Source organism: Papio anubis, chromosome 7 (assembly GCF_008728515.1).
Source record: "Papio anubis isolate 15944 chromosome 7, Panubis1.0, whole genome shotgun sequence".
In the NCBI taxonomy this organism is placed as follows: Eukaryota; Metazoa; Chordata; class Mammalia; order Primates; family Cercopithecidae; genus Papio; species Papio anubis.
Genome location: NC_044982.1, coordinates 104,330,558 through 104,353,739, shown reverse-complemented (window position 1 = coordinate 104,353,739; position 23,182 = coordinate 104,330,558). Strand labels below are relative to the sequence as shown.

Sequence of the window (23,182 nt, the reverse complement as noted above, 5' to 3'; positions counted from 1 at the left end):
TTCGTTGTCCAGGATGGACTGTAGTGGTGCGATCTCAGCTCACTGCAATCTCTGCCTCCTGGGTTCAAGCGACTTTCCTGCCTCAGCCTCCTGAGTAGCTGGGATTACAGGCATGTGCCACCATACCCAGCTAATGTTTGTATTTTTAAGTAGGGATGGGGTCTCACCATGTTGGCAAGGCTGGTCTTGAACTTCTGACCTCAAGTGATTCGCCCGCCTCAGCCTCCCAAAGTGCTGGGATTACAGGTATGAGTCACCATGCCCAGCCCATTTCTTATCTTTTATACTGTATTTTTATTATACTTTTTCTATGTTTAGATATACAAATACCTGCCAAGCAAGGTAGCTCACGCCTATAATCTCAGCATTTTGAGAGGCTAAGGCAGGAGGATCCTCTGAGCCCAGGAGTTCAAGACCACTTGGACAACATGGGGAGATCCTGTCTCTTTTTAAAAAAATCTAAAAATTAGCCAGGCATGGTGGCATACATCTATAGTCCCAGCTACTCAGGAGGCTAAGGTGGGAGGATCACTTGAGCACAAAAGTTTGAGGCTGCGGTGAGGCTGCCACTGCACTCCAGCCTAGGCAACAGAGCAAGACCCTAGTTCTAAAAATCATTAAATTAAAAAAAAATGTTTAAACATTATCTAAAAAAAAGAAAAAGATACTTGAGGAAAAAAATTTGCAATGTACATGAGGTCAAAATTTAACATTCACACTTATTAAAAAGTTCTTGTAAGTAATAATTTAACCTCTAAAACCTAAATAGAGATATAGGCAACAGACATGAAAAATTCACAGAAGAGGAAATTCAAATGTCCAAAACATACTTGGGAGAAATAAAGAGTAACAAATAATAAATGAAATAAATTCAAACTAAAATACCAATAAAATACCACCTCTCACAGTCAGATTGTTGAAAGCACCACAAAGCGCTCTCACACGCTCCTTATGAAATAAAAATCTGACCACAAGGCAGGGTAAAGTAGTGCATGCCCACTCAGGGATTTTTTCATTACAAAATTTCATCCCATTTTCCTGGAGGGCAATTTAACCATATTTATTGTGAGCTTTTAAAAGTTAATCGTGTAATATTATGAACTACTGAGACATGAAACATACATGAATCCCAAAAACATAATGCTGAGGGAAAGAAGTCTTATATAAGAGTACATACACTGGGCGTGGTGGCTTACACCTGTAATCCCAACACTTTGGGAAGCTGAGGCAGGAGGATTGCTTGAGCCCAGGAGTTTGAGACCAGCCTGAGCAACATAGTGAGACCCTATCTCTACAAAAAAATTTTTTTAATTAGCCAGGCATGGTGGTGCGTACCTGTATTCCCAGCTACTCAGGAGGTTGAGGTGGGAGGAGGATCACTTGAGCCAGGGAAGTCAAGGCTGCAGTTAACTATGACCACAGCACTGCACTCCAGTCTAGGCAACAGAAGGAGACCCTGCCTCAAAAAAAATAAATAAATAAAAATAAAAAGGTACATACTGTATAACTCCACTTATATTAAAATTAGAACAGGCAAAACTAATCTATGGTAAGAAAAAAATCAGAAGCATGGTTGGGAGATTGTCCAGTAAGGAGCATGATGAAACTTTCTGGAATGAAAATAATGTTCTATAACTTCATGGTGTGATCTCGGCTTACTGCAACTTCCGCCTCCAGGGTTCAAGCGATTCTCCTGCCTCAGCCTCTAGTAGCTGGGATTACAGGCACCTGCCACCACGCCCAGCTAATTTTTTGTATTTTTAGTAGAGACAGGGTTTCACCATGTTGGCCAGGTCTTGAACTCCTGACCTCAGGTGATCCACCCTCCTCGGTCTCCCAAAGTGCTGGGATTACAGGCATGAGCGACCGTGCCCGTCCTCATTTGCAGTTACTTTAAAATATATCAAAGAAAAAGGAAAATGATAGGTAGAAGAATGGATACATGGATATACATGATAAAGCAAGTACAGTAAAATGCTAATGTAAAATACAGGCATTGGGTATACACGGGTGCCCTGTGAAAAATTCTTCAAGACTGCTGTATTTTGAGATTTTTCATAAAATGTTAAAAATACTGAAAAACAGTGAACAGCCACAAGGCAGCCTTCTGGAAAGCCGGAAATGTTGTCTTGATTTGGGTGGTGATTACATGGCAGCATGAGGAAAATTCATCAAGCTGTACACTTAGGGATTTTGTACACCTTGGCTGATTGTATTTATAACTCAATAAAAAGTGTTTTTAATAAACAGCAATCAGAATAGGACTTTAAAGTGAATATAATTAATATCCTCAAAGAGATAAGGGAGTATGCTGCAACCATAAAACATGAATAAGCAGTTATGAAAAAAGAGCAAACCATAGATTGAAGACAAAAACTCAAATTTAAAAACTCAGTGGGCTAAAGAGCTGAGTAGACCTTGAGGAATGAATTCGTGACTTAAAATATTGAGCTAAAAAATCCTTCCAGAAGATAGCACAGAGAGGGAAAGTAAAAGAAAAGTGAAGAGACATGGAGAACAGATCAAGATGCATCTCAATCTATCTTTTGGAGGGAGCTGCAGAAGAGAAAACGAGAAAATTTAAGGGGACAGCATTTAAATAAATAATAGTTAAATGTTTCCTAGAACTAAAAAACAAAACTGCTTTAAAAATATTTTTGTTTTTTGCTTTTTAAGAGATAGCGTCTCACTCTGTCACCCAGGTTGGAGTGCAGTAGCACAATCATAGCTCACTGCCACCCCAAACTCCCAGCCTCAAGCAATCCTCCAGCCTCAGTCTACTAAGTAGCTGGGATTACAGGTGTGCACCACCATGCCCACCTAATTTATTTATTCATTTTTTTTCTTAATAGAGAATGGGGGTCTTACTATGTTTCCCAAGCTGGTCTCAAACTCCTGGTCTCAAGTGATTCTCCCATCTTGTCCTCCCAAAAGTGCTGGGATTTACAGGCATGAGTCACTACACCCAGCCCAAAAAAGTTTTAATTACAGTTATTTAAAGCAATCTACATGGATGGAAGGAAACACACCACCATTTTATAAGGCATGATCTCCTGACTGTGCAATTTAAGTGACTGTACAATTTAAGTGATCCTTGTTGGAGACGGAGTCTCACTCTGTCACCCAGGCGGGACTGCAGTGGTGCAATTTCGGCTCACTAAGAACTCCGCCTCCTGGGTTCACGCCATTCTCCTGCCTCAGCCTCCCAAGTAGCTGGGACTACAGGCACCTGCCACCACACCCGGCTAATTTTTTGTATTTTTAGAAGAGACAGGGTTTCACCGTGTTATCCAGGATGGTCTCGATCTGCTGACCTTGTGATCCGCCTGTTATCCAGGATGGTCTCGATCTGCTGACCTTGTGATCCGCCTGCCTCGGCATCCCAAAGTGCTGGAATTACAGGCATGAGCCACCACACCCGGCCGATCCTTTTTCTTTTCTGTATGTTTCAAGTTTTCTACAATGAATATGACTTTTACAATCAGGAAAAGTAAGTTTTTTTTTATAAGATGAACTCAGAACCAAAAGACAAGAAAGGTTTTTTTAAAAAACTCCCTAACTTCACTTCCCTCTGACTTCTCCCCTATGCTATTACAGTGAACCTGTTTCTGTTAAGTGGTCAGTACAAACTTGAATAAGTCATTCAATCTCTAAATTTCTGCTTCTTTAGGCCTTAAACGGGGAGAATAAAATCCCTCCTTTCCACCTCCCCATGGTTTAGGGAACATCAAATGAGATGAGGTACAAAAATAGCATTTGGTAAACCATAAAGCACTGTACAAATTGTGGCATGTTATCACAGTCCTTCTAAGCTGGTAAACCCCAACCTCTGAGTCACCCTCCACTCTCCGCCCCTTCACTCACCAAATCCAATCTGTCACTAGTCAGTTTTTCCTTCCCTCATTCCCTCCTCTTCCAAACCACTGCACTAAGTTAGTCATACCTGGTCATACCTTGTGCCTGAACCACTGCAATAGGTCGTGGATACTGCCCCACCTCTAGCTTTCCCTCACCCCACTTATTGCAATTTTTGCCTGAAACCTAATCTTCATGAAATATGTTTATCCTTTGACTACCCTGCTGAAAATGAAATGCCTTGAGAGTTCTCTAATGTTTATAGGATGGACTTCAAACTCCTCAACCTGGCTTTTAGACCTCCCCTCCTATCCCTGGTCAGCCTCCTCATAATTGGAACATGCACCCAACCCCCGTACCCTTCCTTCCCCTTATCCAGAGATATATTTTCCACTTATCCACATCCTACCAGTCTTTTAAGCCCAGGTCAAACCTCTCCCTCCTTTCCTCTTTCTGTACCTTATGACCAATCCAGACCAAGCTCCTGCCTCCACAATCCATCCCCCAAGGTGCCATCATCACTTCCAGGTCAGAGACCCACCCCACCTTTCCAGAAAGGACTAATTGTTCCCCGAGAGCAGGGCCTGTTATCCTCTTACAGCCTCTATATTAGGCACTCAAATTAACATGTTAAACATTTAAGTACTTAAAATAAACTTTATTTGCCTGAACTGATTTTATGGTAACTTTTAACACCTATGTGTGTATTACTATATATTGTTTAGCTTTTCTTTGTTAGAGATGGGGTCTTGCTATGTTGTCCAGGCTGATCTCAAACTCTTGGCCTCAAGTAATCCTCCTGCCTCGGCCTCCCAAAGTGCTGGGATTACAGGTGTGAGCCACCACTCCCAGCCTATCAATCTTTACATAAAAAGAATCATACCTTATAAATTTGTTGATGGCTTCTTCTCTCCACATTAAGTTTTTGAGATTTATGAAAGTTAATATCTGCAGCTGTAATCCATTCATTTTTCACAGCTGTGAAGTATTCCTTTCTTTGAACATACCACAACTTGTTTATCCATTATGTTGTTAATGGACATTTGGGTTTTACAGGAAAGTTTGCAATTAAAAGTAATGCTGCTCTGAAAATTCTCATACATGTTTCCAGTAAAGATACATAAGAGTTTCTAGGAGAGAAGCTGCTATGTCACAGGGTCACCTGTTCAACTCTACCTGGCAATGGCAATGGGTTTCCCTAGTAGTCGAACTAATTTACACCTCTACCTAACATTGAGCAGTTCCTCAAAATACTGCCAATCTGATGAGTATAAAATGTTATTTCACCGTGGGTTTAATTTGCATTTCCCCAATGAGGTCGAAAATCTTTTCATATGTTATTAGCTATTTGGTTTCCTCTTAGTGCTGTGCCTGTTCCAACCTTTTCCAATTTTTCAACTGGGCTGTTGTTTTCTTATTATTTTTAGGACCTCTCTGAGTACTAATCCTTTATTGGTACTATGCATTGCAAATGTCTTCTTCCAGTCTGCAGCTTTCCTTTTCACTCTTTTGATGAGAAGGTATTTATTTTAACGTAGTTGGATTTATCAACCATCTCCTTTATGGAAATACCTTGTGTAACTTGCTTAATCAGTCCTTCCCTACCCAGAGGTCATGATGATATTTATATTTCCTTTTAATAAAAAAGTATTAAAATAAAAACTTTAAAAAGACAATAATACAGCAAATGAACAATAAGCACATGAAAAAAGTACTCAAAATCATCAACCATCAAGGAAATACAAATCAAAACCACAATGAGATATCACTACACACCCACCAGAATGGCTAAAATTAAAATACTGATTAACACCAAATGATGGGAAGGATGTAGAGCAACTGAACTTTTATTATACATTGTTGGCATGAGTGTAATATTGAATAACTATTTTGGGAAAAAGTCAAGCAGTTTCTTAAAAACCTACACATATACCTATCCTATGACCCAGCAATTTCACTTCATGGTATTTAACCACGAGGAATGAAAGCATATGTCCACAAAATAACATATGCTAGTATATTCATAGTAGCTTTAGTCATAATAGCCAAAAACTAGAAACGGCCCTAGTATCCATCAACAAAAGAATGAATAAGTGAACTGTGCTTTATTCATGTAACAGACTAATTAGAAAAAAGAACAAACTACTGACTCGTGCAGCATAGAAGAATCTCAAAAACATTATGCTGAGTGAAATAAGCCTTATAAAAAAAAGAATAATCTAGACTGTAAGGTTCTATTTACATGAAATCTAGAACAGGCAAAAATAATTTATAATGGAAAAAATTCAGAACAGTGGTTGCTGGTGGCTGGGGGTAAGAACGGAGAGGGAGCACAACAGAACTTTTGGGGGTGATTATAATATTGTGTAATTCTCTATCTTGATAGAGATTTGTAGTACACAGTCATATACATTTGTCATATCTCACAAATGGTACACATAAAATTTACACATTTTACTTTATGGCATTTCACACTTAAAGAAGTAAACTTTGAATTTATTTAATTTTGAATTAATTTTTTCTTTTGAGATGAGGTCTTGCTATATTGCCCAGGCTGGTCTCGAACACCTGGGCTCGAGCAATCCTTCTGCCTCAGCTCCTGAGTAGATGGGACTACAGGTGTGTGCTACCATGCCCAAAATTCAAATTTTGAGCTCTAGTACTTGATATACATACTGAAATATTTAGGGGTTGAGTATACTGATGGGTGGAACTTACTTTGAAACGAATCCAAAAATAAAACGGGTTGATGGATGGATAAAAGAGGATAGATATAAGACAAACATAGAAAAGTGTTAACTGCAGAATCCAGATGGCAGGCATATGAGTGCATAATTCTCTCAACTTTGCTCTATGAAAATTTTCACAAAATATTGGAGAAAAACAAAGCTATATTAAAAATGAGAGCTGCATTAAAAAACAGATATATTTGAACCAAGTTCGCCTTTAAGAAAGGTTCTCATAAGAAAATGGTCAATCCTTACGTGTGACAGTGTCTTGGAGTTTACAAAACACTTTCACGCAGATTATTTTTAGTTATCCTCACCAGAACCCAGGTGTTCTAGCTTAATTCCGTATTTGAGAAAACTCAGGATCAGGAGCTGCCAAATATCACATGGCCAAAGTCTGATGGAGCTGGACCCAAAACACACATCTTCTGGCTCCTCCTCCTATAGTCTTTTTTTTTTTTTTTTTTTTTTTTTTTTGAGACGGAGTCTCGCTCTGTCGCCCAGGCTGGAGTGCAGTGGCCGGATCTCAGCTCACTGCAAGCTCCGCCTCCCGGGTTCCAGCCATTCTCCTGCCTCAGCCTCCCGAGTAGCTGGGACTACAGGCGCCCACAACCGCGCCCGGCTAATTTTTTGTATTTTTAGTAGAGAAGAGGTTTCACCGTGGTCTCGATCTCCTGACCTTGTGATCCGCCCGCCTCGGCCTCCCAAAGTGCTGGGATTACAGGTGTGAGCCACCGCGCCCGGCCACTCCTATAGTCTTTTAACACTAGGGAGCTGCCATCAACACCAAACCTCTGCAGACAACCTGGGAACTGCTAATGTGCCACTAGCTCTTTGGGTTATCCTATAAGGAGAGTAAGAGGAAGTAAAGCAGCTCCTGTACTCACTAATAGGACATGAAAGAGAGACGGCAGGCAGTGAAAGAGGATGAACAGCAAAGGTGTATTTCCAACCAATACAGAATAAAAGCACCGACAAAGTCCTTCATCCCAAATTACTTGAGGTCACCCTCAAAGTTCTGGGAAATCTGCAACATCCTTCCTGTCTGTGTGGATGGGCAAACTACATATGGTGCCTGTAGCTAAGACATGCAATACAAACTTGTCAAAACAGCTCTCTGACATGATACTCTACCACTCTTTACCAAACAGAGCAGAACAAAAGTAGAACAGAAGGAGGGGACCCAGGAACATTGCTCAACCCTAACTCAGCCAAAATTAGAGGTAAAAGCTTTACTAATCACCCCACAGATTAATCACTGGCTTAAGGGTATTTTAGCTTTCTGTTAAAACACAGAACACACCCCAACAACTTTTGTTAAATCTAAACAAGGTGAGATAGACTCGTGGAACATGAATAAAAGCCCTTTCAGCCTTAGAGACTGGTGTACTTATCCAAATATTTACCAAGTGTGCCAAGTACTTTGGGAACTATAATGAAACTAGGACACAGTACTTGCCCTCAAGCAGCCTATAATCTAGCAGAAGGCTGAAGACAGAAATCCTAGGCTCACAGGGATACAGGAGCAGGTCCCAAGAGCAGAGAAAAGAATGCAAGCCAGCTAAGGGCTCAAGGAAGCTTTCAGCTGGGCCCTGAATAACTCCTGGGAAGATAGGTGCCTGCAGCACTGGTGGGGGAACAGCACTCTAGGCAAAGGGCAATGGAAAGAACCAGCTCCTGGAGAACTCTTGGTAAGGCAGGCTGCCTGAAACCTGAGCAGGAGAAAGAGGAAAGGAAAAAAAAACTCCCAAGGGATGCCCTCCCAACTCATTTCAGACAGCAGAGGGCAGATCGGAGGGCATCACAAAATATCTGGCTTCAGGAGTTAACTGGGACAGGGCTGAAGATGACTTCAACTTCCTCAAACTCAGGAACCTAAGGTAGGGCTGTAACCAACTTCCTTAGTAAGTCGAAACTTAACAAAATCCTGATAATGCAGATTCAAGATGCCTGCTTAAAACCCAGTTGACCTGTGAAATTTGCAGCTTAGCAGAAGACGAAAGAATGGGAAATGCAATGAACATAGCTAGTTAACAGAGAGTAACAACCTAGCAGGTGAGAGCCAGGACCAGTGGATTTGAATCCCAGCTTAAATGTATGACCCTGGGCAAGTTTCTAACCTCTGGTGTCTTATCTGCTAAAGGGAAATTATACCTGCCACCTCACAGAGTTGAAAGGATTAAATGAGATAATATCTTTAAAGCATCTAACATGGTGCTTGCAACACAGAGGGCATCCAAGAAATGGTGGTTATTACTAATATGAATAGTTTGCACTCTAAGAACTGCAGAATCCATCACCTCCTACTGCCTCAGTGTACTGAGAAACCAGGATGAAGCCACTGAGCTTGGGTAAGACTGAGGGATTACTCATGTCCTAAGTACTTCTCCCTCTGTTCTTTTTTTTCTTTTAAATTTTTTAAAATATTCTGTCCTTTAAGGTTATTCTGAGATGTCTGCCTCACCCTGTGTCCTCACATCATGAACCTTCTCCTATTTAAGAAGCAATCCAAGGCCAAGTGCAATGGCTCACGCCTATAATCCCAGCAGTTTGGGAGGCTGAGGCAGGCAGACCACCTGAGGTCAGGAGTTCAAGACCAGCCTGACCAATATGTAGAAACTCCATCTCACTAAAAATACAAAAAAAAAAAAAAATTACCCCGGCATGGTGGTACAAGCCTGTAATCCCAGCTACTCGGGAGGCCAAGGCATGAGAATTGCTTCAACCTGGGAGGCGGAGGTTGCGGTCAGCTGAGATCGCACCATTACACTCCAGCCTGGGCAACAAGAGCAAAAAACTCTGTCTAAAAAAAAAAAAAAGGAACCAATCCAAATGAGCAAGCTATCCAAGGGAAAACCAGAGTCATAAGCCACTTCACAGGAAACGTTTGTGCCAGAAGGGACCACAGACCCTATCTAAACCTTGCCTCAGCAACGTGAGGGTCAAAGTTGGTCAGGGACAGGTTTAAGGTGACAGAATTGTGACAATGTCTATCTTAAGAATCACACTTAAAGTTATGGTGGCAATGACAGTACGTACTAAAAAAAATGACATAAATGCAAAGTATTTTATGTATGTAAAAGGAATTCAAGAAAATGAATACAGAAATATCTTTCTATATACTGAGAGGCACAAGAACACAATGATGAGGGAACTCACAACCCCTGAGCTCTGGAGATAAACTATAGTCACTTATGGCAGAAGAAAGTTTGGTCTCATTTTTCTCAACTACACCTTCAAAGGGAAACTTTCAGTAATTCCATATAATCTAGCAAGGGTCAAAGACCCCTAGTGGAGGAAAAAAATCAGGTCACACACAAAGAGAAAATTGCTTTAGTTTTGACAAATATAAAATATGGGGTAATCAGTCGGGCACAGTAACCCACACCTGTAATCCCAGCACTTTGGCAGGCTGAGGCTGGGGGAATCACATGAGCCCAGGAGTGTGAGCCTAGCCTGGGTAGCGTAGCAAGATCCCATCTCAACAAAAAAAAAGTTTAAAAAACTGGCCACGCATGGTGCACACCTGTAGTCCCAGTTATTTGGGAGGCTGAGGTGGGAGGATCACTTGAGCCCAGGAGGTCAAGACTGCAGTGAGCCAAGGTTGTGCCACTGCACTCCAGCCTGGGTAACAAAGCAAGACTCTGTCTTAAAAAAAAAAAAAAAAAATTTGACTAATCCACTTTGTAAACTAGGAGCAGGCAATAAATTTTATTCCATTGCTTAGTAACATTTAGAAATCACTAAACTTTAGTTGACTAAGATGGCAAGAGTGGCCAGTTTCATGCAGGAAGGTGGGCCAGCAGAAAAAAGCAAGGAGGAAGATGGAAATGGGAGGGGAGGTGATGAAAAGTAAGAGAAAAGAGGATGGAGGAAGCGAATGACAGAAGCAAAGGGAAACAGAAATGGACCAACTGGAGAATGTCTGAGATTCTGAGTGAGTGCTGATAGCAGTAACACCTGATTAGCGGTTGGCATGCAGCTGTACTATTATCTATCACCTTAGCTGCACTAATCCTTACATCTTTTATTTATTTATTTATTTTCGAGACAAGGTTTCTGTCTGTTGCCCAGGCTGGAGTGCAGTGATGTGACCTCAGCTCACAGCAGCCTTGAACTTCTTAGCTCAGGTGATCCTCCCGCCTCAGCCTCCCAAGTATCTGGGACTAAAGGTGTGCAGTGCCATGCCCAGCTAATTTTTTTTTTATTTTTTGGTAGAGATGGAGTCTTGAGATGTTGTCCAGGCTGGTCTCAAACTCCTGGGCTCTAGCAATCCTTCTGCCTTGGCCTCCCAAAGTGCTGGGACTATAACCACGAGCCACTGCATCCAGCCTCTTTAATTTTTCTTTATAGGGAAATCTCTGCTGAACAGGGTAGAAATATATTATTGCCTCGTACAGTGCTCTGAAGAGCAATAACCAGAGATTTCCACAAAACCAAATCCAAACTTTATAGCCTCTACTCTAGTTAAAATTGGCTTCTATTTCTACTTACCTGGCCTGGGTGGATTTTCAACTTCTACAGTCTGGTTCACAAAATTATCTAATTCATATGTTTATGGAAGGCCTACTGTGTGCCAGGCCTGGGGGATATAGCAGTGAACAAAACAAACATGATTGCCATCTCACAGAGTTGATTACTGGGGGTGCGGGGAGCATCAATCATTAGCAGTGCAGTGGATGTTTGCAAAAAGGAAGGTGGGGGGAGAGCATAGGGTCGCTAACACTACATGCAAATCTTTCAAGGGCAACTCAAGTCCTGGCTAGGGAAAGAGGAAATGGGGTAAATCCAAAGATTGGCAAGAAAATATTAAAATGTTACAATTAAGGCTCACACTGATTAAAAATAAACAAAACTCTTAAGTGTTCACAAACTTAACACAGCATTCACTATCTATAACCACATAAACTTAAACTCCTGAAACAAATAAACATCTAGAGAGTATTTTTAGTAATACTTAAATAAGTTCATACAGACAACACAGCCTAATATATTACAAAATCTAAAGTACCTTTGGAATCATTAAGAAGCAAATTACATTCATTGAGTTTTACTGTTAAGTATATTTCTTGTACTTTGAATATTGGTATCTCACAAAAAAAATCAGGTCTTAACATGTGGCCTGCCTGACATATACCTCAAGAAAAGGGCTCCATAATCAACTAGTTTAGGAAATGCTGCACACTCTAAAAACCACTTGGAGACTCACAGATTACTTTCACAAATTAGGTTCTCTGACAAGTCCTACATAAAAGAACTCTGCTGAACTTAGTCTGAGCCAGTATAGGCCGCATATCTCTTGTCCCAAATGCTTGAGACCAGATGTGTTTTGGATTGCGGATTTTTTTTTTTTTTATCTGCATTATATTTACCAGTTCACAGCATCCCTAACCTGAAAATTCAAACTCCGAAATGCTCCAATGAGCACTTCCTTTGAGCATCATGTCAGCACTCAAAACAGACTTTGGAACATTTCTTATTTTCTGATTAGGGATATTCAACCTGTACTTCCCAAAAACTTACTAGACGATGGAACTCTTCTCTCATACTTATTAGCAGTTCACATATTGCTCCATGGAACACATGCAGGATACACTTTAACGCAGGGTACATACTGCTTAACCTGAAAATGCAATTAGTTATCAATCTCCCACCTACACTGATAAACTGGTATTTACTAAATACTGTAGGACTATAAAAGCATCCCCCAATGAATTTCTTGTTGAAATTCACTTAGATATGCTGACTTACTGTTTTAAAAAGAAATTTTGTAATGAATTAAATTGCATCTTGAGATGTTAATATAAAGAAATTAATTTTGATTTAATTTTGCTAAATTGCTAGCAGTTTACTTTCTCTAAACATGAATTTCCAGAGTATAGTTAATATCTTAATTTAAAAAGATGCATTCTCATAAAGAAAAAATATTAGACTAGAAAAAATGCTGACATTTACCTCTGCTCTACTATCCGACATGCCTAAATGCAAATATCTGTAAATGAGGTATCGACATGTACAGTTCATGAATAACAAGTATGGGGCTATTATTTCTGTGGTTGTGGTGTTATAATTCATAATCTGACTCCTGCTCTGGAAATACTATTATTCTGAAGTCTATATAGGAGGCTTTATGAAATCAAATTCCAATGACTGAAAATGTTTCATCATTCAGTTAACAATTTTTAAAGAAGTCAGTAAACACTTATTTAGTACCTACTATGTGTATGCCACTGGGTTAGGCACTTCAAGGATGAAAGTATTTTCTGGGCCCCCAACACAAGACAATAGTCTACCAATAGGGAAGAATGGTTGAAGTAAGCACTTACAAACTCAGGGACCTAAAGGCACTGCGATAGCACTAAAGCAAGCTGCTGCTGCACTAGGGAGGCTTACAAGACACCTAGGTGAATTTTAGGACACCCAGCCCACCACAAAAAAAAGCCTGTAAGACACAAGGGCCTCTTACTAAAAGGGCTACTTTGGTAATCTGAAAGTATCACATTAGTCTGCAAAATAACCAATGTTAGATTTGGACTGAAAACTTGAAAGCTGTTAAAGTTTCCATATGCACCTGTGTAACGCTTTTTTAAAGCCAGTTAGGTAGGCTTAACACATAGCTTAACATTGATATTAAGAGCACCTTGAGTTAATAAGTCTAAACCATCAGAGGTTTCTTTAAAGAATCTATAGGAGAAGGAATTCAATTTCTGATAATCAGAACAAAGTTGAATTTTCACTTAGGGTATGGGAATGGTGGGGAAATCACTTCAACTATATTACGCAACACTGAAAGACTTTCCTCTTTCATACAGAAAAAGTATCATGACGACTGTTAGAAATGTAAGACAAAGTACATCAAACTGTATCCCTCAAACTTGGGATGTTCAGCAGTGCTCAGCAAGCAAGGAAAATCAAACAAATTTTGCAAATTACTCTTTCAAAAACTGGTCGTGATGAGAGGGATGACAGCCAACAATCTGCAGCCATTCACGAATTTTTTGTTGTCGTTGTTGTTTTTTACTGGTTTAACAAAACATAAACCAACGCATGAGTTCCAACTTTAAATTCTGAAATGAGAGAACTGGAAAGCTGCTGCTGTGTGCCTTCATGATCACATTTTTCTTTTTCCTTTGTATCTTTCCTTTAGAAAACCTTAACAAAGACTAAGCCCAGAAACTTTGACAAAACATAAGCCAAGGCAACATGCGCTGGAGAAGACACGCAACGTAAAAAAACAACCTCAAACAGTCACAACATGTCCCAGTAAGTCTGCTTAATAAAAGATTAACTTTGTTCTGCTGAATGCTTCAAAAATCGCGTTTCACAGTATTTTCTAATTACATATGCTTTAAATACAGTATGTATGCTAATAAACGTGGACCTCAAATACATGTGCAATGAAGCAAAGCTGATGTTCCAGATTACATTCTAATAGTCCGGAAGAAAATGGTAAACTGCAACTGCATGTGCAAAGCTGAGAGGGAAAAGAATGGTGAGGCCAGTCGCCCTTCCCTTTGTACCACAGGAAAAGAACAAAGTTCACACTGATTTAACATTGCAGGGGCGCGCCAGAATGTCCTGGGGGTTTCCCTCCAACACCAGTTCTTGGAGAGGAAATTGATGCAAGCGCCTCAGTCAAGTTCACAGTGGGCCCTGCCGCTCCGGGAGTCGGATGTGTCCAAGCAACCGACGCCGCGACACAGGCGACGTCCTAATCGCAACCCTAGGAAATCAGGGTCGCGGCACCTGGGTCAGTCCTTCTCTGAACGCTGCCCCGGCAAGGCGGGCGACTGGCGTCAATCAGAACCAACCAAAGCGGGGCAAGAGGGCACCGAGGCCCGGGGGAGGGGGACCCCGCCCGGCCCCTGAGGGAAAGTTACTGACTGGCCGGGCCCGAGTTTCCCGGCGGCCCCAGAGTGCCCGGCGCCCCTTACCTTCTTGCCGCTGCCGTCGCGAGGCTCCAACTCCAAGAGGCCGGCGCCGCGGGTCCGGGACAAGGCGGCCGTCTTCTGGCCCTGCGGGAGGCGCGGCCCGCCGGACGACAGCGGCGATGCCGCGGGGCTAGGTGCGTCCTCGGCCTCCAGGCTCTCGGAAATGTGGATGCTCGGGGCACAGCCCATGCTGGCGGCGGCGCCGCGGACACGCTGGCAGGTAGCCGCGATCCGGTCAGCAAACGGCCCACCCGGCGCCTCGGGACCGCCGCGGGCGCCGTGTCATCGCCGCCTGGGCGGGCGGCGGCGAGCGCGGATCTCGCGTCAGGAAGCGCGGCCGCCTCTTTTATCGCGGTGCGGGCGCTGCGGCGGCGGCGGTGGGAAGGGAGCACTGAGGCGGGTGGCGTGCCGCGGCCGCCCCTCCGAACATGCCCTTCCTGAGGCAGGAGCCGCTGGCCGCCTCCCTCACATCGCCGCGCTCGCCTCGGCCGCGCTTCCGGGGAAATACGGGGGAGGAGATTTGCGCTCTCCTTACCCGGGAGCGGCTGAGTCCACGCCGCGCGAGCCACGCCGCCCTCGCCGAGCTGCGGCGCGACCCCCGGGGGAGGCGAGCTCCCGGCCGCGCCCGGCCCCGCTCCCGCTCCCGCTGCCGCCGCCGCCTCCCCGGCTCCAGACTCCGCCTAGCTTTGGACACCCACGCCGCTCCGCCCGCTGGGCCGCCGACTCGCGGAAAAGCTCCCCAGGCCAAGCGCCGGTGGGGCACAAGGCCAGCCTTAGATGCTCCCGCTGGCCGGGGTTAAGGCGCGGGGTCCTAAGGAAGCCCCTAAGGGCGGCCGGGCCACGTCCGCCGGGATAGGGAGGGGCGCACCTCGGCTCCAGCGGGGCCTGGGGCCGCACCGTCGAGAAGCGCAGAAACGGCTGCCCGCACCCGGGAGTTGCTGGCGGTTCGGCTCCGGCTCCGTGATCCCGGCCGGGTTTTGCTGGCAGCGCGCCGCGCCCAGCCCCCAGCGGTGACCTCCTGCGGGTGCTGGCGTCAATGCAAAGCAGCTGGGGCGCCAGCAGCCTCCTCTGGGCGCTGCCCGCAACTGAGCATGCGCGGCCACGACCCGCACGGCGCCCGACTGGGCTACCCAGAGGAGGAGAGAGACTTGCCCAGGGACACACAGCCACCTCCGTCCCGAGGCCATCAGAACCCCAACCGCCAACTTCGAATTCCGGCTCCGTAACTTAGCGGCTAGGTGACCTGGGTGGGGTCACCATGTGTGAGCCTTGGGGCTGTTACCCAGAAAAGAGACCGATAGAAAGACCTCCTTCGGTGGGGGTGGTGAAAGTCAAACTAGGGCGCCGCGCGCCGTGTCCTGTGTGGGTGGGGCCTGGGCGTCTGCGAGAAGCCACAGTCCGCGTGCGCTCCCTCTCAAGCCAAAACCTGGCGCGCCACGCCTCGGACTACACAGGCTCCGAGCCGGCAGCAAAGCTACAGCTCGGTGCAGGCTGCAGGCGTCCGTCCTCCTGTCATTTTAACCAAAGGGCTAGTCCGGCGTCCAAGACCCCAAAGGCAGGGCCAGGGGAAGGGGCGGTGTACGCATTGCACGCCTGGGGCTTAATGAGGACCCCAGACACGCCGGACACGCACACAGCCACCAGCTTGCTGTGTGAGCTGGGGCCAGTCGCTTAATTTCCTGGTGGCTGGGGCTCCTCCCCCACCAGCTGGAGGGCGGTGCCCCTGGGCGTCCATCATGTATCCTGTAGCTGGCTACCTCGGACCCCGGTCAGTCTTCCCGCCCTCCCTAAGCTCCGGGTTTGCGGAGACCCTGGCGCGGTGCAGCCGGCTCTTTCCTGTCCTTTCCCACCGTCCACACCTTTCCTAGCCCGGCCCTGGAGCGACCCTGAGAGGCAGCCGCTCCCGCCTCGGGCCTGGCTACTGTAAAGACCCGGAGGCGTGCTGCAGGCTGGATTCCCTGCTGTCGCGCAGGGGTCCCTGCTGTGGAGCTGGGACTGCAGCACAGGTTCAGGTGCCGGGTCCCCGGAGCCTCTATCTTCCTGGCCCGAGCAGGGTAACCCGAGAGTACCTTACTGGCCAAACTGCCACTGGCACGTGGCTCTATTACCAAGTTTAAGCACAGTAAGCAATATTAATATACCTCTCTGCCTTATAAAAGTACTACTGGCTTGGTGAAGTGTCTTAAAAAAGAAAAGATTTTTAAACATCACTCCTTATTGCACCTAAATCGTAGAATTTTTTTCTGCCTTTGCTCTGCAATTTTAAGAGGTCTTCTTTCTAGGTAGAATCTGGAGCTCTGTAAATAAAGGATACTTAATGGAGAAAATGCTTTGAGCCGCCAGAGTTCATGGAAGTTTAAAGCGCTACCTCTCCTCCCCGCCCCGCAGAGTCGTCCGGCCTTGACGACTCCCAGCGGCCCTGACCTTGCCGCTTCTGAGGCTCCAGGCAGCTCCGGTCCTCTCGGCCCTCCCCTGCTAGGCAGGACCTCCCTTGTTAGTCCTTGGCCACGCACTAAATGAGGGGGTTGGGGACTAGGGCTGGGGGATCAGCTGGCCTGAAAACCCCCGTGTGCCCCGCGCCACACCTCGCTGACTGCCCGGACTGCCTTGTGCTGTCCTGAACTGGTCACTTACCCTCTCTGTTCCCAGAAAGCTGTAACTGATTTCCAGCTCTGCAATTTTGGGACCCTACACTTAGAGACCTGGGGCTATGAATGATGCAGAAGCAGATAGGAAAGATAGGAGTCATCTGCCTGCTTCTGGAGTCTCAGTCCGCTTTTTCCCATACCCAGAACCTCAGCCTGGGACACTCCAGGAAGTCACAGGTCCTTCCTCTCAGCTCCAACCACCTAACATCAATTCCACCCCACCTCTCCTCCCCTGGCTCTAACCTACACCTTGAGGTTCCTGAACACTTCTCTACCCTGTCACAGTGGACAGAAAATGGGTCACACTGACAGAAGTAACCCAAACGTCACTGGCATGTGCCACCCACTAAATCACCCAGGACTCCCAGGCCCCTGCAAAGAATCCTGTTCCTACCAGGTGTCTAGAGGGCTCATGAACAATCCCAGTACTGCTGAAAGGTAAGCTGCCTCCACCACACCAGCCATGTTCAACCTCACTATTCCGTGGCACAAAGTGAAACACGCTTCACCAGATGCCCCAATCCATTTTCCCCAGGTGGAAGGACCCCCAGCCCGAGCTGCTTGACTTCCACAAGACTCAGACTTGTAGCTGAATGTCTGCTTCAGTTCTTACTCCAGGACTCTGGCATGAGGTCAGTGGGGCTGGGAAAGGAGATAAACCAAAGGACCTAGGCCCAGCCTCCCTCCTACGCCTGTGACTGGCACAGATTTGTGGGTTATAGGTCAATCCATTCCCAGGAGACTCCTTAGTCTTCATGGCCCCCCTCACCAGTTCATTAGAGGCGTGCAGATGCCGGGTCCCTCACAGCTTTGCCTGTCTAAAATCCAAACCTACTCTGCTTCCACACCTCTTCTACTAAACCTGAGCCTCTATACGGCCAGTTCTCCCTCCTGGCTTGATCTCTGTCTCCACCCAGGGGTCAGTCATTCAAAGACTGTGCCACCTGCACCCAGTTCTTTGTCTTCCTTCCCTTGCCTTCCCCCACTGAATCATGCTTGAGACAGCCACAAGTGGGAGAGCTCCACACCCTGAGGTCTGAATCCCAGCTCTGCCATCAATTAGACCTTGAGCTCCTGACTTCTCTCCCAGCCACTGTGCTCCACTCTAAATCTAGGACTACCATCTACCTCAGAGAGTAAATGGGCTCGCTGATGTCAAATGTCAAACAACCGAGCCCCTGAGCCTTAGCCGCCTTCTCCCGGGTCCATTTAACATCATTTTTCTCCAGTCCTGCCCCCTGGACTGCTGAAAACTGGTGGAAGAAATGAAATTACCATGGGGATTAACAGCCCTACAAATCTATGGCATCTGACTTCATGTTCTTTCCTCAAACTTTCAAAATTTTGTATAATATGATATTTAAATTTCATTATTCTTAAATTATACATTTTATAATTATACACATGAATACATACTGGAAAAATAGTTTTTAAAAAATCCGAATTAAGCAGAAGTATATAAAGTCTACAGAGGCAAAGGAAAGTCTCTGTTCCTTCCCCACTCCCTTCCTTCCGTAGAGGTAACTATTGTTAACAGTTTGGACTGTGTGCTTTCAGACCTGTTTCTACATAAAATGTATTACACACACACACACACACACACACTCTTGCACATGCACGGCTATTACAATATTACAGCTACAGTGAACACCCTTGAATGTAACTTTTTTCGGTAGGATGAACTCCTAAAAGTGAAATTGCTTGATCTAAAGGTATTTTATCCCCTTCACCCCCTCAGCTCCAGAAGGGATGAGGGAAAATGAAAGAGAGAAAGGCCACCAGAAGCTGAGAGACTAAAAAGGAGAACTCCCTGGATCTCCTCTCTGCCCCTAGAAAAGGGGAGTCCACCCATCACCAGATACAAGGCCTTTCTGTCATCTCCAGATTCATGGGCTCCCTTATCTTTATTTTCTCTTGGTACTTCCAAGCCTTTAGTAAAGGGTTCTTGAATGTTCCAGCCTTTTTTAGATAAAGGAGGGACCAAGTGACCACCCTTAAGGGAAAACTGTAAGGAGGGAGCAGCACCTCTGGGGCCAGAATAGTAAAGGAGTAAAACCCCAGGAGGACCCTCGCTCTACCTCCAGAGTTCAGGCGTGCACCTGCATCCATCTCCCTCCAAACCTTGGTTTTTGTAGTTCAGCTGGAGCCCTGGATTAATACCTTAGTATACACTCCCTTTCTCAAAATGACCTTATTAACTGCCACAGTCTCAGACTTATCTTCCAACAAAGGGCTCTGTCCCCAATGCTCACCCCACACGCCCTCTCCTCTTGACTCCATCCCTGCTTCCCACCAGGCAAGGGAGTCAAATCCTCTCCCACTTAATGGATAAAGTCCAAGATTATCAACACTGCTATATTTTTAAATGTCAGAAACCCAACTTCACTGAGCTTAGCAAAGGTAGGTACTTAGGGGCTTAGGGGTTCACCTACCCAAATACAGGAAGGTCAAGATGAACTCAGCAACACGGACCCAGATGCCACTAGCACTCTCACAGTCCCGACAGCTTGACCTTCCTGATGAGGTTTTCTGTGATGATGAAACCAAAGCCTTTGGGATTCCCCGCCCTCCACCTTCACAGCCCCGTGACTACACTGTTGGTTTCCACGACAGCAAGAAGTTTCTTGTCCAGAGTTCTTAATAGGTAGTGTTCTGGGGGGTGTCTGTTCTTACCCTAAGGGCTGGCTTCATGAGTGTGAAACCTCTGCAGTCACAGGCCCTGAGTCTACAAGGGTCTCACTCTTGGTTTAATGCTCTGATGTCACCATCTTGACTTTTTTTTTAGACAGAGTCGCACTCTGTGGCCCATGCTGGAGTGCAGTGGTGTGATCTTGGCTCTCTGCAACCTCTGCCTCCCATGTTCAAGTGATTCTCCTGCCTCAGCCTCCTGAGTAGCTGGGATAACAGGCATGTGCACCACCACGCCCGGCTAATTTTTGTATTTTTAGTAGAGACAGGCTATCACCATGCTGGTCAGGCTGGTCTTGAACTCCTGACCTCAGGTGATCCACCCGCCTCAGCCTCCCAACGTGCTGGGATTACAGGCGTGAGCCACTGTGCCCAACCGAATTTTTTTTTTTTAAATAGACATGAGGTCTCACTATGTTGTCCAGGCTGGTCTCAAACTCCTGGCCTCAAGCAATTCTTCTGCCTCAGCCTCCCAAAGTGCAGGGATTATAGGCATGAGCCATGGCGCCCTGCCTGAAATTATTAATCATTATTGAACAAAGGGCCCCCACACACTTCATTTTGCAATGGGCCCCACAGATTATTCAGCTAGTCGTGCTCATCTCTGTCCCCCTTAAAAGCGCACCATTTAGGTGCACATAGAGGAGAGAAGCAGTGGAGTGTGTGGGAGTAATGTGGTGGCTCTGGAGAAATTCGCAGGGTCTGCTCAAGCAAGCCATGTGGTTATCTATTATAATAACAAGAATCTTCTCCCCTCTGTGCCCTGGGCCGACTCAGCCCTTTGTCTCACTCAGCGGGTCCCAGCGGGTAGGCCAGGCCTCAGAGACTATCTCTTCAGGAAACAGGCTGCCCAGGGGCCCAGGGACATGCTGAGGTCCCATAGCTAGATGGGCACAGCCAGGACACCGGAGGTCCTCCAGCTTTTGGCCTTTCTCTGGGGGTCTTCATCCCAATCTATCCAGCCTCCCAACTGCCCAGCCTGTGACTTTCAGCCAAATTCCAAAACAGCACTTGGCTAATGGCGGGTGGGATCCCTGCTGGCCACACCACTTTAGTGGGGGAGCAGGGGACAAGCCCAGGGTCTCCTGGCCTGGAGGAGGGGAGCAGTGTGTCAGGACAGTCCCAGATGGGACCCATGACAGTGATGACACCTGCCAGCCTGATGCTGCTAGACTCCCTGCCAGGCACTTCACATGTGTTAGCTCATTTAACTCTCAACAGCTCTGTGAAGTGGTTACTATTACCTTTGCTGCTCCTCCATAACTCTCAGTTCATTTTACAGATAAAGACAGAGGTTGTTTTGTTTTGTTTTGTTTTAGAACCAGGGCTGATGTCCTTAATAAAACACAAAACTCATTCTTTTCAAAGACTCTTAAAAATACAAGGATGCTTCTTTAGTAAATGAAGGGCATTTCTTTCCAGCTGAGAGCCTTCAAGATACTTAATAATGAAGCACGAAAACACTCCTCAGGGCTGGGACTCAGCAGGTGTATTTTTGAATATCCTAAGAGCAAGAAACACTTTACTGGAACATAACTAACGGAACTGGAAATAAAACGAGGGGCAACAACCATTGCTGCTATTATCTAATGTTGTCAAGATGTTCTGAGAAGTGCAATGAGACATGACTTAGAAACTGGAATGCAGATGTTGGGACCGGAGATAACATTAATCATTAGTTGCAGGTGACATGACTTTATGTCAAAGATGCTTGGCAATCAACTCAAAAGTCATTAAGACGAAAGAGTTCTCTAAAGTGGCCAGATTCGAAGTAAAAAAGTTTATGTCACTGCTACTGTATTCTAGAAATACTCAATTGGGAAATAAAATTTTTAAAAAAATCACAGTAAGTGCTGAGTACTATGTTGGCCCTCATATGGAACCTAAATCACCCAGGCCTCACCTGGGATTACTGGAGTTGTCAGAACCTACATTTTTCTGGCTCTTCCTCTATCTTCTAATACAGGCCTCCAGCCTCCAACAAGGTGTCACCCTGTTATATCTGGGGGTGTCTAAGGGGAGGTAGTGAGATCACCCCATCACTATCCCTACCCTGATGCCCAGTACCATGTAAATGGCTGGGCCCACTGACTCCTCGTATGGGAAGGCTGAGGGCCTGGAAGTTCCTCTGGGTTTCAGGCCTCAATGGGGAAACAGCACACGTCCAGGGGACTGAGTCTTGGTTTGTCCAAGACCTCCCTCACAACCCGCCACTCCCCAACACACCCAGCATTCCACACTGTCTCCTGCATCCTAAAGCTACACCATTTGTGCCCCGTGGCTGACAGAGTATCTGGACAAGGAGCCCGAGACTTTCTCTTGAGGACTCAGACTAACTCCTGCACCAGGGTAGGACAGAGAGATACCTGAGCCCTACTGGCTTCCCCATTCTCCTCTCTCACACAAGACGTGCTTCTTCCCCTGCCTTTCACAAGCCCACCATAGCTTTGGCTAAAGCTGGAGGTTGCACAGAATCATCCCCATCTACACCTTCCCAAACCCCCGCAAGGTTGGCATTAGCATCGTTACTTGACTGGAGAGGAAATGGAGACAGAGAGGTTAAGTAATTTGTCCTTGGTCATGCAGCAGATGGCAAAGTCAGGTTGCCAACCGTGGCCTGCCTGACACCAAAGCCCAGAATGTCTCCACTGTGCAAGAGCTCCCATGAAAATAAGCTTTGGCAATAAGTTAAATATGGGAAACTGAGGAGCCAAACATCACCGATGCTTGAGAAGCAGAAAACGAAATACGATCTACCCCAGAGCAACTGAGGGCTGCTTCATTCCCAGGATAAATGTGAGGCAAAATGCAAAGCGGCACATTGGTTACCAAAAGTATTTGAGGCTTTTTAAATGTCAGCCGCAATGATCGTGAATCACTCTTTTTAAAGTTCTTAATCCAAAGTGACCCTCCTTTTCTCCCTGGCTCCCCTCCTGATTCAAGTCCCCTCTGCTGGCCTGAATCATCCACTCCAAGTTCTGGTACGCAGGCCTGCCAAGTCCCATAGGAAAATTGTCATTCTCTTGTCAGGGGAGATGTGTCCTGTGTAAGTGTCCCCAAGCCTGCTTGAAGAGAAGATTCTGGAGGGGAAGATTCTGACCTTAATGGCAGTGCAGCTGGAAAAGTCAAGGCGGTAGGCTGGGCCTAGTCACACCCAGGGTCCCAGATGAATCCTTTAAAATGTGTACTCTTTATTGAGCGCCTTTTTCATCACTGAGAATATAGTGATGACAAAATAGCCCCTGACTTCACGGAGCTCATAATCTGTTGCGGGAAGCAGATATCATGCAACTACACGAGCATATAATTACAAGATAATGAGTGCTGTAAT

At 45.6% G+C, this 23,182-nt stretch overlaps 1 protein-coding gene across 5 annotated transcripts in view; it reads right to left on the bottom strand.

Moving 5' to 3' along the window:
• PDE8A (phosphodiesterase 8A) overlaps nucleotides 1-15,007 on the bottom strand; it is a 154,586-nt gene extending 139,579 nt beyond the window's left edge. For 4 of the 5 annotated variants that reach the window (XM_031668384.1, XM_031668387.1, XM_031668386.1 and 1 more), the window contains exon 1: nucleotides 14,519-14,985. In XM_031668384.1, the coding sequence (XP_031524244.1) occupies nucleotides 14,519-14,704 (186 nt within the window). In that variant the 5' untranslated portion in view covers nucleotides 14,705-14,985. Of the gene's footprint in view, nucleotides 1-14,518 lie in introns of all 5 variants that reach the window. The other variant, XM_031668385.1, reaches the window with a different exon arrangement.
• Nucleotides 15,008-23,182: the final 8,175 nt, after the last annotated feature.